Source organism: Dermacentor silvarum, chromosome 2 (assembly GCF_013339745.2).
Source record: "Dermacentor silvarum isolate Dsil-2018 chromosome 2, BIME_Dsil_1.4, whole genome shotgun sequence".
NCBI classification, from domain to species: Eukaryota; Metazoa; Arthropoda; class Arachnida; order Ixodida; family Ixodidae; genus Dermacentor; species Dermacentor silvarum.
Genome location: NC_051155.1, coordinates 37,611,831 through 37,631,146, shown reverse-complemented (window position 1 = coordinate 37,631,146; position 19,316 = coordinate 37,611,831). Strand labels below are relative to the sequence as shown.

At 49.4% G+C, this 19,316-nt stretch overlaps 1 protein-coding gene across 1 annotated transcript in view; it reads left to right on the top strand.

Moving 5' to 3' along the window:
* LOC119439969 (neprilysin-like) overlaps window positions 1-19,316 on the top strand; it is a 500,589-nt gene that overhangs the window by 181,959 nt on the left and 299,314 nt on the right. The window contains exon 7 of the mRNA XM_049662689.1: window positions 12,355-12,453. Within this exon, the coding sequence (XP_049518646.1) occupies window positions 12,355-12,453 (99 nt within the window). The remainder of the gene's footprint in view (window positions 1-12,354; window positions 12,454-19,316) is intronic.

Sequence of the window (19,316 nt, the reverse complement as noted above, 5' to 3'; positions counted from 1 at the left end):
AACTGCTTGTGGCATGGAGTGGCTCAAGCTGTGATGAGTTCACTTTGTAAAACCCTGCTGGTTACTGCTGGCCCGTCTTTGCCGGAACAGGAATGAACGTTGGCAGTCTGCAGTCTCGGTTTCTTGCTTGAGCGCCATGGCCATGTAAAGAAACCTTGTCATGACAGGCTGCATAAAAAAAGGATAGTTTTCTGAGCTAAGTCTTTTTTCCTAAAAGAAACCATTTAAGTTGTATTTGTAACTTTGCGACACTTTCCGGGTGATGCCAGCTGTACTTCATTGCACAATACCACAATCATGACTGAGCTGTGGCCATTCTGAATACAGCTTGCAACACGTGACAAGACCATATATACAAATGCAACAAAAATAGTAAATATTTGTTGTAGCTTTTGCATATGGCACTATTCGAATGAGACATTTGTAGCACTCTTCTCAGCTCAGTAAACTTATTTCTAGTTATTTTACTTTTCATGAGGAAATTGCCATGAGCTTCTAAGTAAGTAAACATTCTTGCTTCAGTTTATTCTTCAAATTCTTGCATCACGAAATTCTTGCATCACGAATGGATATCGGGAACCCATTTACACCGCAGGCAGAGCTCCGTATGTTTCAAAACATTATAAATCAAAGTAAAATATCACAATTTTCATAATCGTGTCATGCTAGTATTATTGGTGGCTATGGCTGCTTCAAGCAATTATTTTTCATTAAGGTGGAAACAGTTATCAAATTATTTGCAGCAAGGGTGTACAATCCACAAAATCAATCAAAAAGGTCACGTTGTGCTCACTATTCAAGCATTTAGGATAGGTTACATGCAACAGCTAATAAAGAATGCAAACTTGAAAATCTCAACTGATGAAGAAACCAGTTTTTGAATATGAAATTATAAAATAATGAAATTAAATTTCATAATTTCATAATTTCATAATAAGCCATGAAATTATGAGATGCAGACACATTTTACATTGAAACCGGTTTTGTGGAGCACTGCATGCTTCCGACGCTTCTCCAATTGTGAGAGCCGTCTCCCCTACACAATTGAGTGATGAGGAATAAAAAAAGAATTTCAACATGCAACAATATGCTGGTCATTTGCTAGTATCCAGCAGGCTTTTTGACTCCTAGCTTGCCTCACACAAATCTACCATGCACAGTATTTGCTTTGCCCAAGCGTCAGCCACTTTACAATGCAATGTGTACAGAGCCCTTGCCCTTAGTTTTTCTGCTTTGGAAACAGTTACCGTGTGTTCAGCTGGCGTCGAGAAAGGGGACATAAAATAATGTGCACCACTGATCTCTACTATGTTTTGCTGGATGCCGCTTCGCTGCCCACAGAGCCAGGCGTAGATGAAGCCAGCGGAAATGCAGTGTCATGCAGCGGCTTGTCCCAAGAGTAGGGCATACGCCGAACGGTTCATTGCGTGTACAAGCGGCTGGTGGTATGTCAAGACAGTAAATGCACGACCTCCTAGGAACTGGCGAAAATGTCTGATAGCCAGGTAAACGGTGAGTAATTCACGGCCGAACACGCGGTAGCGGGACTGCGCAGGCTTCAGTTTCTTGAAGAAAAAGGTGAGTGGATGCCGCCACGCATTGTCGCTGAATTGCTGCAGAACGGCACCATTGGCGGTGTTTGAAGCATGGGTCATGATGGCAGTGGGGGGTCTCGCTTTGGATGTCTAAGCAACGCAGCGTCGGCGAGGGCAGACTTGACTCTTGTGAAAGCGTTGGTGGCCTCTTCATTCTACTGAAACACTTGTTTATGTTTGTTCACCAGCAGAGCCTATAGCGGAGCCATAAGTCGTGCGCAATCTGGGATAAATCGCTGGTAGAAATTGACAAATCCGAGAAATTGGCAAAGGTAGGTGAGTGTGGTCGGTCGGGGAAGGTCTTCGATGACGCGAATCTTGGACGGCAGTCGTCGAATCCTGTTAGAATCGAAGATATGACAAAGGAATTCCGGTACCGGATGATCGATTTCGCTTTTGGCGGCACTGATGACAATTCCTTTACTTCCAAGGCGTGAAAACAACAACCGCAAGTGGTGAAGATGTTCTTCTGCGGAAAAGCTTGCGACGAGAAGGTCGTCAATGTATGCAAAAACGAAAGGCAGGCCTCGGGTGACGAAATCGATGAAACGCTGAAACGATTGGCCCATGTTCCGTAAAGCGAAAGACATTCAGAGAAATTCAAAAACACCTAAGGGTGTGGTGACGGCGGTCTTGCGAATGTCTTCTTCAGCGACCGGTAGTTGATAGGCGCGAACGAGATCGATCTTAGAAAAGATCGTCGCCCCGTGCAACGCTACCGTGATGTCCTGAATGTTCGGGAGGGTACCGATCAGGAACTGTAACGTTGTTTAGTGCCCGGTCCGCATGAGCGCCAATCAACCGTCTTAGGCACCATGTGAAGTCATCATCATCATCATCAGCCTATATTTTACGTCCACTGCAGGATGAAGGCCTCTCCCTGCGATCCCCAATTACCCCTGTCTTGCGCTAGCGTATTCCAACTTGCGCCTACAAATTTCCTAACTTCATCACCCCATCTGGTTTTCTGCGGACCTCGACTGCGCTTCCCTTCTCTTGCTATCCATTCTGTAACCCTAATGGTCCACCGGTTATCCATCCTACGCATTACATGGCCTGCCCAGCTCCATTTCTTCCGCTTAATGTCAAGTAGAATATCGGCTATCCCCGTTTGTTCTCTTATCCACACCGCTCTCTTCCTGTCTCTTAACGTTAGTCCTAAAATTTTTCGTTCCATCGCTCTTTGTGCGTTCCTTAAGTTGTTCGCGAGCTTCTTTATTAACGTCCAAGTTTCTGCCCCATATGTTAGCACCGGTAGAATGCAATGATTGTACACTTTTCTTTTCAACGACAGGGCTAAGCTCCCAGTCAGGATTTGGCAATGCCTGCCGTATGCACTCCAACCCAATTTTATTCTTGTGTAAATTTGTTTCTCATGATCAGGGTCCCCAGCAAATAATTGACCTAGATAAACGCACTCCTTTACAGACTCTAGAGGCTGACTGGCGATCCTGAATTCTTGTTCCCTTGCCAGGCTATTGAACATTATCTTTGTCTTCTGCATATTCCTCTTCAAACCAATTTTTACACTTTCTCGATTAAGGTCCTGAATCATTTGCTGTAATTCATCTCCATTGTTGCTGAATATGACAATGACAATCGGTTCAAAATAAGGCAGCTAGGTTTATTTTACCTTGGTACTCAACATACACCAGCGTTTCCCTTTTAAAGCGCACACTGAATCTTTTAAACCTTGACGCTGGACGCAAGTTCTTACGTTTGTCTTTTTTCCACTCTTTTATATTTTCGTGACTCTGGATTCGCAACTACACGCATTGTTCCTGTGCATCATATTTCCACACGCACCGATAACATACACAAGGTATCACCTATTTTCGCAAAAACAGTAAAGTATCAAACTTCCCCCTTTTATTATCAATAAAAGAATGGAACGCGTTACCTGAAAGCGTTGTGACATTAAGGGAAACTGACTCTTTCCCGACAGCCCTATTTGCCCATCTTGAACCAAGAAATGTGCAGTAATTTGAATGTAAGGACTATGACGCGATTCATGTAAGATTTCTTGTTATCAGGGCACATATATATTGAATTGTGTTATGCCAAGCCGCATGCGGCATTGGAGTGATGTTTTTCTCCCTTATTTGCAAGTGTATGATGTGCCGATTTTCTGGGCGTGCCTTTTTCTTTTCTGTTGTATGTGATGCAAATTTGGATTGAGTAAATTCCCCCCCCCCCCTACGTAATGCCCCTAGGTGCCCTTAGGGTATGTAAATAAATAAATAAATAAATAAATAAATAAATAAATAAATAAATGTCATCTGCAAACCGAAGGTTGCGGAGATATTCGCCGTTGATCCTCATTCCTGAGCCTTCCCTGTCTAAGAGCTTGAATACTTCTGCTAAGCATGCAGTGAATAGAAGTGGACAGATTGTGTCTCCTTGCCTGATCCCTTTCCTGATAGGTAACTTTCTACGTTTCTTATGGAGAACCAAGGTAGCTGTGGAATCCTTGTAGATATTTGCTAAGCTATTCACGTATGCCTCCTGTACTCCTTGATTACACAATGCCTCTATGACTGATGGTATCTCTACTGCATCAAATGCCTTCTCATAATCTATGAAAGCCATATAGAGAGGTTGATTGTACTCCGCAGATTTCTCGATTACCTGATTGATGACATGGATATGATCCATCGTAGAATATCCCTTCTTGAAACCCGCCTGTTCGCTTGGTTGGCTGAAGTAAATTGTTGCCCTGATTCTATTGGAAATAATCTTGGTGAATATTTTATACAATACTGCAAGCAAGTTAATGGGTATATAATTCTTCAATTCTTTAACGTCTCCCTTCCTATGGATTAGTATAATGTTGGCGTTCTTCCAGCTCTCTGGTACATTTGAAGTTGTGAGGCTTTGAGTATAAAGGGCCGCAAGCTTTTAAAGCTTGATATCTCCTCCAACTTTGATAAATCTTCTGTTATTCTATCTTCTCCAGCAGCTTCTCCCTTGGTCATGTCTTTCAAGGCCCTTCTAACTTCATCGCTAGTTATAGAAGGAGCCTCTGTATCCGGTTCATCACTATTTCGAATGAAAGTAGCTTGGCCGTTTTGGGCACTGTACAGGACAGTATAGAATTCTTCTGCTGCTTTTGCTATATCATCGAAATTGCTGATGATATTAGCATGCTTATGTTTTAGTGCATACATCTTGCCTTGTCCTATTCCAAGCTTTCTTCTTACTGATTTAATGCTGCGTCTATATTTTACGGCTTCCACAATCTTTCCCACGTTATAATATCGAATATCCCTTACTTTCTTCTTGTTGATCAGTTTTGACAGTACAGCGAATTCTATCTGATCTGTTGAGTTGGACACTTTCATGTTTTGTCCTTTCTTTATTCCGTCCTTTGTTTCTTGGGAGAGCTTACCTACTGGTTGCCTTGGTGTCTTACCTCCCACTTCAATTGCTGTTTCTGAGATCAACCTAGTTGTTTCATTCATTACCTTATGCTGTCTTTATCTTCCTTTTCTAAAGCTGCATATTTGTTTGCGAACACCATGTGAAGTGGTGATGCCCAATTACTGGAGGAAGGGCGGATAATGCCAAGTTTGAGCATGTGTTCGCACTCCGCGCGAGCGATCTTGAGTTTCTGCGGGGACAAACGCCGGGGTTGGAAATAGACTGGTGGGCCGGAGGTGATGGTGTGATGGCACACGTTATGGTGCACCGGTTGCGTCCAGTCAGGCAGGCGCGTCAAGGCGGGAAACTTGCGTAGCAGTGCGGCAAAAGGTTCGTTCAACATGGCAGAAATAGGCGCGATCGTCGATGTGTCTGATGATGGGACGCCGGGAACGGATAGCTGGATCACGGAGTCCAAAAGACGGCGTCGTTGAACGTCGACAAGGAGTCCGTAGTTGAAGAAGAAGTCTGCTCCAATGACTGCACGACGGACGCCTCCAACCAGGAAAATACAGCGGAACGCTCGTCGAAGGCCAAGGTTTAGCATGACGGAGTGTGACGAGAAAACTGGAATCCCGGTGCCGTTGACGGCTTGCAACAACGACACAGGTGTTGCTTTTCGGTAGGAGTGGTGGGCGAGGGGAGTACTGCCGTTAGCTCTTGTATCGACTAAGAACCGTTGTCCCGTAACTCTGTCCGTCACGTAGAAAAGGCGACTTGTGTGTTGGGCCGGACCACTCGTCGCCGTTAGAGGTCGGCCTGCCTACGTCGACAGTGACGAGTGTCGTTTCTAAAACGGTGGTGGTATAAGCAAACGCCAGACGTTGTAGTTGATGTTTCATCGCGGGTGCCCATGTGTCTTGATTTGCTGGAACTACGGCTGCGTGTGCGACGAGATGACGTGCGGCGATGTTGCGCTCCACAGATGATGTGTTCCAGGCGCTCATACAAGGAGTCGAGAGGAGATTGCGCTGCTGAAAAGGAGGGAAGGGTTCGCAGGGCGGTTGTATTGTCACCCAGAGAGGATGTCGTGGCTGCGATGGTTGGGGTGGCTACTTCCGTGACTTTGTCGGCCAAAGCGGCCAGTCTGGTAATATCCATGGTAGAGGCTGTCGCCAAGACCATCTGCACGTTAGCCGGGAGTCGTTGCAAAAACATTCCGCGCTACAGCGCGTCGACGATGGAGCTCTCGTTGTCTCCGAGCAGCTGCCTCATTCGGTGAAGTTTACTAGGGCGTCGGTCGCCGAGTTCTTCAGCGGACAGAAGCTGCTGGATGCGAGAACGCTGTAAAGCTGCTGTGCGCTGTAGCAGGGCTCCCTTGAGATGGTCATAGGCGGCGGTAGACAATGGGGTGTTCAATGAATTTGCTACTTCGTCTATGGCGGCGGGCGAGAGCGTTGCAACGGCGTAATGAAACTTTGAGGCTTGAGAGCGGATACCAGCGACTTGAAATTGTGATTCGGCCTGAAGGAACCACGGCGAGGGATGCTGGTCCCAGTACTGTAGGAGGCGGACGGTGATGGCCGAACAAGAGGGCTCACCGCGTTCGTCGGAAGGGTTCTGGCCTTGAGCTCTCGAAGCGTTGATCTGGTCCATGGTCGTATCTACCACGGGAGCGTATGGCAGTATCACGTCCGAGGTCACCAAACTGTGGCGACGAGCTACCACGCAGACCGGTAAAGTTTCAGGACTCTCGCGGGAGAGGATAGACAGACACTCGATCTCTTAGCGTAGCATTTTAATCTGCTCGGAGAACGCTAGCCTATGCCGGTGCGTGCCAGCCGCTCGTGCCTCGTGTAGACGCGAGCGTCTACGTATTTCTCATGCGACGCTGATGCTGCTGTCGCCTCTTCCTCTTTACAACCAGAATCTCTGTCTACAAGCTTCATGGCATCCGGTGTTGACAGTCCTGCCCTGAAGCCTATCATATTGTGTCGGTAAATATCCCGGTCTTCCAAGTATCGCGAGACCCTGTTTAAGATTGCATGTTCGGCGACCTTGCCAATGCTCGAAGTGAGTAAAATCGGTCGGAGGTTATCAAGACTAGGGAGCTTGCCCGGCGTGGGGATGAGGATGGTGGCAGCCCTCCTCCACATCTTCGGTACTTTTTCGTCGTTCCACATCTGGTTGATAACGCCCGTCAGGTACTCCACGAACTTGTCGTCCAAGTTCCTCAGTGCCTTGTTTGTAACTCTATCCGGACCCGGGGCCGACCTGCCGTTTAAATCGTGCAGGGCCCGCTGGATCTCCTCGAAACCAAACTCCGCATCCAGCTCCGGGTTCGCGACGCCCCCATATTCTGGGACGGGAGATGCCGGACCGGAGGCTACCGGCAAGTACTTCTCTATCAACCTTTTCATTCCCTCCTCGTCCGGGGATTCTTGCCTGGCCCCGTGCAGCGCTCTTCCCAGAGTGCTCCGCCGTTTCGTCTTGGTGTTGGTGTCGTTCAGCACATGTTTTAGGAGGTTACAAGACCCCCCGCTCCGCATCTAGCCGTCAATCGAGTTACAAACTTCATCCCATTGCTGTCTGGAAAGGACCTTGCAGTGCTGTTCGGTGCTTCTGCTGACCTCGGCAATCTTCTTGCGGAGCCTTCAATTGTGCCGCTGACCCTTCCACCTGGCCAGAAGGGACTTCTTGGCCTCGAGTAGGTGCGCCAACCTGCTGTCCATCTTCTGTACCGGGAGCTCTGTGCTAACCTCTTTGGTCGCGCCCTCAATGTCCTCACGAATCTCTGCAATCCTCGCTCTTGGCTGGGCCTCTTTGCCCGGTCCGCTCCTCTCTCAGCTTGCGGAACTTGTCCCAGTCGGAAAACCGGAACTTGCGTCGTCTGTTCTGCTCGATCCGAAGGACGGTGGCCCAGACGTAGTACGCGCTTCCAAAGTCCACGTTAAGGTTTGTCTATTTAACCTCTGCCACTTCCCTGGCGAAAGTGAGGTCCGGAGTCGTGTCCCTGCTAGATGACGTACCGCACCTGATAGGGAAGGCAGGGTCCGTGAACAACATCAGGTCCAGATTTATTGCCTCTCTGCATAGGTCCTCCCCTTCAAGGATGTTATACGGGTAGCCCCCCGTATGATACGGAGCGTTGAAGTCAGCCGCCACCACCAGGGGAGCGCCTTTGGCGAGCTGTGCAGCTTTGAAGACAACGTCTCTGAAGCGTTGCCTCAGATCTCTGGGACTGCAGTACACATTCAAAACAAAGATGATCTCTCTGTTCGACAGGCCGGGAATGATCTCTATCATGACGTGTTCGACCTTGCTCGACGCCAGTCTGAGGACATGAACGACGTCGATAAGCTTGTTGCTGATGAGTACACCCACTCCTCTTCCTTCTTCGTGCTGTGCGACAGACAGGTATCCGGGCAGCGCGACACTGTTAGTTAGTCTATCCTGCGGAGAACTACCTGAGGCTTTTCCGACTGTGACCGAATAAATTGCTGCAAGGGGGTCCTTTTTTTCAGAAACCCCCTGCAGTTCCACTGCCATATTCTGAATGAATTAGTTTGCACAGTCATCGTGTTGCTGTTGCAGCTGCGTTGCTGAATTGGTACTGTGAGGAACCCTCACGTTCTGATCTGCCGAAGCCGTCGACGGGAGTGACAGTGCCCTCGGCCCCACGGTTGGAGCTACCACATTCTCTAAGAACGCCTCAATCTCGCAAAATCGCAGGTTATATCTCTCCTGCATGACCAATATACTGCCCTGAATGTGTGAGACCGTCTCGCTTAGCTGCTTCATGCTCTCGCTAACGGAAGAGAGCATCTCGCGAATTTCCCATTTCGCCCTACCCGAAGGCGTGTCCTGCTCTCTAACCATGGCCCTCTTTTGGCCGGCCGCTCTGTCTCGCATTCCTCAGCCATAGGTGTATCCGCCGGCTGCGGCGTCTGACTAACTTCCGAGGCAGGTTGTTTACCTCCTACCTTCTTAATTTCCGCTCTCTCAGCCATGAGGCTAGCTATCGTGTCTCTCATAATCCTATTCTCATGCTCGAGTTGTGCATGCCTCTCGCTTTCTTTGTTGTGCTCTGGTGGCGAACCCTGCGTTACCTGTTCTGTAGCGCCTTTGCGAACTCGATGGCCCCAGTTTGGCTGGACCACAGGCAGGTGATCCCGAGACCGGGACCTCTCGAACCGGACACGTCCTCCTCCTCCTCGGCGCCGGGAGCTGGAGCGCCCCCTAGACCGCGATCTGGATCCTGTTCTGGAACGGGATCGCCCTCTGGAACGGGGGAGTCCCCTAGAGTCTCTGCCCCACGGAACGGGAGCGCCCCTACTTTCTTGAGCCGAACGCTGGCTGTCCCGGCCGCCCCCACCGGCGCTGCCAAGTGGCGCTTCTGACGCCTGGTTTCCAGAAACTTCTGTCGCATTCTCCCACCTCCTTCTCCTAACCACGTACGGGATTTGATATCGCTGCGGGCACAATTTGTCTGCTGTCACGTGTGGTCCCCTGCACAGCTTGCATTTCTGGGTGCATTGGTGCTGATCGTCCTGGTTCGACACACCACAACCCCAGCACTTCACGGCCTCCGGGATCGGGCATACGTCGGCTCGATGACCCAGCTCATCGTTCACACGTAGATATTTGGTGCAGCTAAAGAAACACCCTGTAGAGGTGTTCCGTGCTACAGTATACTAGAAGCTTCTATAATACTCTAATGCTACCTACGTCGCCACTTCGTTTTAAATAACTCCCTGCTATTGTCAACGTGAACTAGAGCTTCAGAAATTGCCAGGCTTCTTCCGATCAGTGTCCAGTTCTCGACTAAGTAGGCTTGTGACGGCATTCCCACTGCACAAAAGAAGAAAGAAAGACATGCCAGATTGCCCGTCTTCGCCTTACTACATTGCAGTACACCAGAATTGTCTGTGGGACTGTGATGAGCAGGTTCTTTTGTGTTAATGTTTCTGGCGGTTCTCTGAGGCGGAGCCTCCCAGAACCCGATCGAGGACAAAGCCGTTTGTTGGGAAAAACACACACAAACTTTTAATGAAACTAGAAGCGAAAATTAACCCATAAAAACAAACACACAAAGATAACATGAAAACATCTAGCTAGAACGCTAATGATATGAGGCAAGTTCGTGCAGGCTGCGGGTGTGCGTATGCACTACAGTCTCGACGCGGCGAAGCGGAGACGAGACGACGAGATAAGCGGTGTTGGTCTCACCAAAAGACGTTGTGTCGGAGCGTCGTACAGGCTACCAGAGCGTGGTAGCTCTGGCTCGGTGGGAGAAGACAGACGGCTCGGTAGTACGGGTTGACGGTGGTGGCGTTCTGGTCGGGCAGCTGATCGTGGCACTCGGGCTCGTAGACCGACAGCTCGAGTTCTGCCCACGGACGCAGACGCTCACCGGCCTCGGGCAGCAGCAGTTGACTATCGGGCAGGGTGGCGATGCCCGGGAAGGTAGGCGGCTTGGCAGCAGGGGTTGACGGCGGCGGCGTCCTGGCCGGGCAGATGGTCGTGGAGCTCGGGCCCGTAGCCCGACTGCTCTCGTTCTGCCCACGGGCGCAGACGCTCGCCGGCCTCGGGCAGCAGTTCTTGAACGGATGGAGTAGCGGCGCCCAGGAATGGGTTGGCAGGAGGCCCCGGCCGGGTGAAGTCCTGGTGGCTCGGGTCCGGAACCCGACGGCCGTCTTCAACTCCCGATCCGGTGGCCGACCTTGTCCTGGTGCCGCTTCTGGAACTCCTCCCCCTACTGCCAGCGCGGCTCCTTTTTCTGCTGCCCTGGTCGATTCGTCGACTTCTCATTGGCTGCTCGAGGCCCGTGTTCTTTTGTGATTGGATTGGTTTTTTTCTTTTGATTTCTTTTCTTGTGCCGCGTGTTCACGCGCTGGCCGGTCTTCGGCGTCGTCGTTTTCGGCGCGGCGCGGTAGAGCGGCGCGCGCTCTCCTTGTCGTCTGCTTGTTTGAAATGCACCTCACCTTGTCGCACACCACAAATATCACCATCGCGCATCACCGCACCGTGTCGCGCACCACAAAAGTCACCGCATTGTGTCGCGCACTACTCATCACAGGGACGCACGTCATCAGGTCGCCCAGTTAAGGGTGCGTGACCTCATCTTTCCTTGGTGTCCTACTCTTGCACAATACCCTTGCAGGAAAGCTGCTTGCAGGACGTCAAGATTTCAAAGCTTGCCGCAGGAATACCGACTCCCAGACTCACTGGCTACCACAACGGGGATGTCGGACGCAAGCAGGATACTTACGTTAGGTGGCAGGCTTCTTCGTCCTTTTAACAGCACGGCCGCTGCCGTCGTTTCGTGGCCACGCTTCGAGGACGTGGACGATTGCATGAATGTCTTTGATCGCGTAACCACTTTCAATCACTCGGAATAGAATGGGAAGCGAATAAACTTTTATTTCGCAGACGAAGATTCTACCTGTATACGGACTAGAACTGTCAGCCTTCTCCTACTGCTTTGCATTCCTCTCAAAGGTTGTTGCATGATACTGTAGCTTTAAAAGAGCGAGAAGGACAAGCCCTTCAATGTCGGTTTAAGAAGTCGAACGAAAGCGAAGCAAGTTCGTTCAGGACGTATCGCGGCGTTGAAAGGCTTGGTGAACCCTCTATGGCAGAGCCGAAGGTCGCAAGCCACAATAGCTGCAATAAGGCTAATAAACTGGTCTAGCTGGTGTTATGTTGGAATACATAATTCCTAGATCAAAATCTTAAGCATGACTAAAAGACATAAGGGACAAAGGAGTTTATCAGTTCCCAAGATTAAGTTAAGCGCAGTGGCTTTATTTTCTGCTGCTGAATAAGTTGACAACGACAACGTTTTAGTAGTGTGACATAGGACCTACAGCGCCTACTTGAACTCTTGTGGTGCTGCTTGAAACAATATTGCCACGCGCCTTCAAAGGGGGACTGACGCCATTTATTCAGAGCAGCTGGGCTCTTGAGAAAACGGCGGCGAGAGCAAACTATCGTGCGGGGCGGTTAGCACGCGTTCTTCTTTCTTCTTGTTCCTCTGTGCTTGCCCTGTTCCCACTACTACAGATGACAATATTGTAAGATCAGGCCATCATATTGTGACCACCACACCACATGATCCTTAATAATGCCAGCAGGCTTGTGCTGTTGGTATTGTAGTTTATTTTAGCGTATGATCGATTTTTATCGATGCCATTTACTACATAGAATCTTCTTCACACCATGCTCGTACATTATTGGGAATGTTAGCACATTGCCAGCCAAGCACATTCATTATGCAATGCAGTTCTTCTGGCATTTGTTCCGTATTCTGCTTGTGTAAAGTTACTTGTAGCGCTGTCTTATGAAAGACTGTGAAATTTGTTTGTGATTGGTTGCAATTAAATGTTTTTTTTTTCAGGTGTTGAAAATAGCCGAAAGGATTCGTGAGACATTCAACGCTACAATTGAAAATGCCGACTGGATGAGCAACGAGAGCAAAGCTATTCTGCAGCAGAAAGTATGAACGAACGTTTGTAGATATACTTCAGTTTCGAAACTCTCCGCCGCGCCCATTGAAAGCGGCCGGCCCGCTGTGGTCCCTGCCACCGCGGCGCTGCTGTCGAGGGTTGAGCTAGTGTTTTAGAGTGGTGAAAGCCTTTGTAAGCGTACTTGCCGCCGCCAGCTACATTCGCGGGTTAAATATGGGGGCCAAAATGGCGAAACACCAACTGGCAGACCACGTTTCGCACAAGTGATGTGAAAGTAATTAACTTCTTTTAATAAGCTTTGGCCTCAGCAGCCAGAGACATATAGCGTATCTGAGCAAAATGCACGGTACGTCTACGTTTTAGTTAAACAGGCTAGTAAGCAGTCTTTATTGCAGCACACATGGAAAAACACCCTTACAAGTGGAAGGCAACGACAATGCTTAATGCAGTCCACATTCATGGCGTGAGATAATACTACCACGAGCACGCCATCGTGTCTTATAGATTATTGCTTTATATGTGTCGCACGACATGCAATAGAAAATATGTTTGATATGTTAAAATAAAAGAAAAAGGTAACTAGTCTATTAAAGATACGTGCACGCTTCATTTGCGAATTGGTGCAAAACCAAATCGAAAGAAATTTAATAGATCGCGTGCCAGCATGGGTACATCAGAGCGTGACAAAAAAAAAACAGGAATGTGCCGCGACTTCTAGCGAGACTGGGGACCAAATACCCACCAAATTTGGCGGTAAATAGCGGTCGAAATTTTGCTGTTGTCACCACCCTAACACAGCGTTGCATGTGGGCTCCCTAGGGTTGAGCTATCGATGCAAGCGTTGTCTGCTAGCTCCAATGTTGCGCCTGCGTAGCGAGCTTCTAAAATACGTCTTCTTAAGCAGCTACCTTCAGTTTTTCAACATTTGCTGCGAGTTTATCATGCAAGGTAAAGTTTCAACATTGTTGTTGACTTCGTTGGGAGAAGTTAGTAGATTAACGCGTGCCAGCGTCAAAGTAGAAGGTTGGGTTTGGTGCGTTTGCCAAAGCAGTGTTTATTACTGGTGCGCGGTTATATATGCGTGTGCTACGATGTAGAGCACTGCACGGGCTCGGGCTTATCCGAAAGCCCGGGCCCGGCCTGGCCCGTGAGCCGGGCCGGGTAGGGCAGTTTTTTCACGGGCTCGGGACGGGCTCGGGCACGGCATGGGCTTTGGGCCCGGGCCGGGCTCGGGTTTTTTGACGCGGGCCCGTGTAGGGCTCGGACATTCTGGCGGTGTGCATGTAACGTGCAGCGAGTTATCCTCGCGCTTCTCGACTCTGAAAAACATGTCTTTTTCAGTCTAGGGCAGGGCTCGGGCCTAAGGCAAAGGGGTAGCGGGCCGGGTTGGGCGGGTAACGTAGATAATTTCTGGGCCTAGGCCGGGCCGAGGTCTCGCCATAAAACTTTTGGTCGGGCTCGGGCGGGCAGCCCAAAGTAAAAACGGGCCCAGGCCGGGCCCGGGCTGAAAAAATCGGCCCCTGCAGTGCTCTACTACGATGTGCATTTTCCTCTTCTGAGGTCTTAATGGGCGTGATGTTGGGTAAACCAGTGGACTTGGTCACGCCCGTTGCAGCTTTTATGTCTTCAGTGTTCCACTCTTTCCTTGTGGCCGATGCTCAAAATACATGTGGCAACACGCTGCTGTATTGTGTTATACTTATTTTGAAAATGTGCACCTATAATCTGACGCTAACATTGTGCACCCCACATACATGGACCTCGTTTGGGCGGACAGCAAGTGCGCGCGGGAGCTTGATAGGAAGAAGTGGAATGCCTTCACCGCCAATCAGATGTTCTGGCCAAAAGCCCATTCTGTTTCACGGTACTCACTAGCATTTATTCCCATGCTCTGTATATATTCATCGCTGGTAATTTTACTGGGAGTTTCACACGTTAGACAACACTAACACGTTAGTTTTACAAGTTAGACAGCATACCTTACTTTTGTTCGCCCACAACTTGAGTTTGCTTTATTTTGGTCTTCCTATGATAACAACATGGTCACCACATTAGAATCCATCCAAAATAGGGTCGCACGATTCATCTCAAGAAAATATAACTACCAGTCAAGCGTCACTCAGATTAAAGGTGATCATTCTCTCCAATATTTAGGCACACGCCATGGCATCGCTCTACTAACATTATTTCACAAATATAAACAATCCAATAGATCATGTTCCTTTCACTTCGATATCCCGTCTAACACGTCCAAAATATTGCACAATTATTTGAATTTTACACGGAACTATGGTGACAATTTAGCTTTCAATTCATCAGCATTTCCACGAGCCGTCAGATTATGGAATTACCTACCAGACAGCATCGCATCTCTTTCTAATCCTGATACAGTCCATCACCAACTTATTACACATTTCACTAAATTCATCGTTTAGCATGTCTCAGTTCATATTTTGCAGTGCTTTTCTTTTCTGATTTCCTGTTAAACATTTCGTTTCCTTTTTTGGCACATTTTGTTTACGTTACATCGTGCTATAACACGTTTTGATGAATTGCGCACTTATCTATGCGCCATGTGCTTTTTATTTTATCGTGTGCTTTAAACTGTGTACCATATTTCTTATTGTTATTTCCGCATTGCTTGATCTCCTCTTCTGTACTGCGATTATGGGCGCAAATTTGACATACCATATATTGTACCTTTTCTTTTTTGTCTCGTTGTGCATGCAATCTTGGGATTTTACGCCCCCCTTACACAACGCCCTACAGGCATAGGTGTAAGGTACTTCAAATAAATAATGCACGCATGCAACTAGGATAAACGACACGAGGCAATCGAGTATTAAATTTCGAAATTTAATGAACTTTATTTACATATTTCAGGAAGCAACTATAATGTGCAACTTTAAACATGTTCTACTTTCTTTCTTTCTCATTGTGCTTTCACTGCACAGTCATTCTCTCGATACTTATTTCGACACTTATTTTGTGCAAAGAATCGCATTCGAGTTCAACGCTCTTCAGAATATTGGAAATACCTGCATTCATCCCTGCTTCGTAGAAAACTGCTTGCCGACTGTCCTCTGGCTCGTCCACCGCAACTGACAATTGCAAGTTTCGAGGCAGCCGCAGTGAAGCACCGTTCTCGATTATGTTCGCGAGGTCAGTGCTCTCGCAATCACTCGGAAGCTCTTGTGGTACTTCGTGCTGGCTGGCAAGCCACGGGCTCTGCAAGCCTATAAGAACTTGCTCTCTTTTTCGGTGACGGCCGCCTTTAGATACAGCAGACAGATAACTGGGCAAGTTTGGGAATTGCGTCGGAATGACACCACTTCTCAGCGTCCATGCACCAAGTCAATCTCTACAAGCTCGCCATTGACAACATGCTTGTATGTCTTGATTATGTGTGACGACTGGAATTGAATGTCTCGCACTTTGCCTGTCTTGTCGAGCAACTTGTCGGCACGGGGAATAGCTCTTGCACACCTTTCAAGAAGCTTGGGGTCCGATGGTTGCGAAAAAAGTGCCACTTATCTGGCTTGCTCCTGTACCCACTCGTACAGCCAGGCACGAAACACGTCGGCATACTAGCTGAATATTAACGCGTTTTGCATGTCAAACCAAAACTCGCAGAGGAATGCAGCACTTCGTGGCGGATAGCGGTTGGTCGTAGCGGTCAGCCGTGAAAGCTGACGACTTCGTTGCCGGTTCATTGTAGCGTACAAATATATCAGCAGTCACTCAACCACGGGAATATCGACACTTAAAAGAAGTCACCAAGCGCAAGCACAGTTCACAAGCACAAAAGGTGAAGAAAACAAAGCAAAACTACAGTGCGACCAAGAAAAACATGGCCACTGCCAAGACAGAGACGCACCAAGGATGCTCGTTGGCACCGCCAGGCACCGCGCAAGCGTCGACCGTAGCGCCCTCCCACTCCCTAGGAGCAAGTCGCACCCGGTCGGCGAAGTTTTTAAACTTCGCCGACCGGAGCCGGGACATATCTATAAACGTTGGTATGAACACTATAAATTAACTACAGAATAAAAGCTAGCAAAAACTATTTTATTGCTATAGCAATTATATGGACACTCCAAGCGCATTTCTGCCGTCGTCGTCACCGTGAGGTTCCGCACAAAGTCCAAACACGATAGCATCGTCGCCGCGCGCCGTACGCTGTTCCTGCGAGTCAAAGCTTGCGAGAGTCAGCCGACGATCGCGGCTCAATCTCGAGCGCGCGAGGGAGGGAGGAAGTCGGAGCGGAAGCGCGCCGTCATCGTCGCGCACGAGGCACGGGGTGAGGTAAGGGAGTGGGGGGTCAACTCCATGGGCTACTGCTTACGCCGTATCTTGAAAGCAATCTGAGACGTGGACAAAGCTCGCGCTCGCGCGGGTCTCATCTTCCAAGCGATCTGCTATGTGGACAAAGTGTAACTAGGGCCGGTAGCTTCGTATGCGCTGTGCTTTCGACGTTTCAGCACGGAAGGGAGAGACAGCACGACGGTCTGTTTGCTCGCTGATGATGCCGCGCCTCCTCACTCCAGCATTTTCACAGCGAGTTTCCGCAGTTATCGAGCGAGATGTGTTCGCGTTTACCTGCGCGCGCGCAACGCTGTGCTTCTTAATTTTGTTAGTAAGCGAATGTCTGCAAGATTGTTCTGCCGATAAAGCTATTATCCTTAGTTCGTATAGTGGTCTACTAATTTGCTATCGCAATAGATGTTCCGCCTTATGGGCGAAACTGCGCCATTTTTTTACAGTGACGTTGTTAAGGGCTCACTCTTCTATGGTCATGTCCGCATGCAAAAAAAAAGTCGTAGTTTCGCCCGAAAGGCGAAGCATCAATTGCGATAGCAAATTAGTAAAGAGCTATAAGGAGTAGTGAGAGAGAGAAAGAGAGAGAATGAACTTTATTTAGTTTTATCGGCTGCATAAACTTGACACACTCGCTTACTAACTGAATTACAAAGCGTGGTGTCAGCGCGCACAAGCAAACATGAATAGATCACACTCGACGGCCGCAGACACCCACTGTCGAAACGCTGGCGTGGGGCAGCGCGGCAGCCACGGCGAGCGAAGATTCGTGCTGTCTATCGCTTCAACGAAAACTGAGCGGCGAATGCACAGAAAGGCCAGAGCCGTGTGGACATCGCTTGCAAGATATGGTGCGCGCGACAACACCGACAGCCCGTACCGGCGCAAAGTACGAGCACCCATTTGTTGGCAGAGTAGAAGCCGCCCCCCCCCCCCCTCCATCCCCCGCTGCCTTCCCGCTTTGCTCCTTTCGCGTAGAAGATTGCGGCGCCAGTTCGCCTTGCGCCCGGTTGCAAGCAGCGCATTTGGTGCTGCAGCGCAGCGTCGCCCCCCTCCCTCCCTCCCTCCCTCTCATACTCCCATGGCCTTTCGCACAACGGAAGTCCCGTTTGCTCTCCGCCGTGCGTTCGCTCTCTGTGATAGCGCGCGTCCCCCGCGCGCTTTCACTCGCACATACGGCGCGCGGCGGCGATTCTATCGAACTTGGACTTTATACGGAACCTCACGGCGACGGCGACGGGTACGGCGACGGCACAAATCCGCTTGAAGGGTACATATAATTGCTATCGCTATAAAAGAATTCCCTTTGGCCGTATGCTGTATGTGCGAGTGAAATCTCGCGAGGGACGCGCCCTTTCACCGGGAGCGAACGCACGGCGGAGTGCAAACGCGACTTCCGTCACGCGAAAGGCCGCGGGAGGACGTGAGGGAGGGAGGGGAGGCGACGTTCAGCTGTGGCACCAAATGCGTATCTTGCGACCGGGCGCAAGGGGAACTGTCGACTCAATCACCCACGCGAAAGGAGGATTCGAAAGCGGGAAGGCAACGCGGCAGTGAGTGCGGCTTTTGCTCTGCGAGCAATTAACTGCGTACTTGCACTTTGCGCGGCGATGCGCCGTCGCGCGCACCGTATATTGAAAGTGATCTCCAACACGGCTCCTACCTTTGTATGCGCTGTGCTTTCGCCGCTCAGTTTCCGTTGAAGCGATAGACCGCATGAACCTTCGCTCGCTGCTGCTGGTGCGCTTGTTCACGCCAGCGTTTCGACAGCGCCTGTATGCGGTCATCGAGTGTGATCTGTTCATGTTTGCGTGTGCGCGCTGACACCATCCTTGTTAATTCAGCTAGTAAGCGAATGTGTCCAAGTTTATACAGCCGATAAAACAACTATCCGTACTCCGTTTAAGCTCGCTACTAATTTGCTATCGCAATTGATGCTTCGAAACGCGCATAACTATTGTCGACGGCGGCGGCGTTTTCCCCACGTTCGCACCGAACGCGCGCAGCGTTGGTGACGTGTTTATGAAGAACGTGCCAACCTTTGCGGCACACCCTATGGTGGTGTACCGTAGCGACCATATGGCCATGCTCCCTGTGGTCACTAAATAAAGGAAGACTGCCGGATCATATATATATTTCTCATTCTTTATTAGTTGAATTAACCAATTACACCATCACATCTTAATAGTCATAATTGGAAATACATAATTCCAACCATAGTACAGCTTCGCTGGTCTTCCATCTCCACCCTAGTGGAAGGGCTGAATTTTTTTTAGAGCGCAGCTCTAAGGCGCCCGTTCCAGCGGCGAACGTCGTTGTTGTCCCTATTAACCGAGCGAAGGAGCACAGTGAAGGGTGAAAGCGAACGGGAAGCATAGCGGGAGATGAAAGACTGCGGTGGGGAAGAGAGTGCGAGGAGGAAAGCGGAGAAGGAGGGTGCAGCCGAACCACGTGGCGGAAAGCGGAGGAGAACAGTACGGTGAAAGGATAAAAAAGGCGCAGTGCCGGCTGTGACCTGGCATGTAGTCCCACTGTGCATGCATTACTTGGCCGGCGACGCCAATGCCGCTTGAAATTG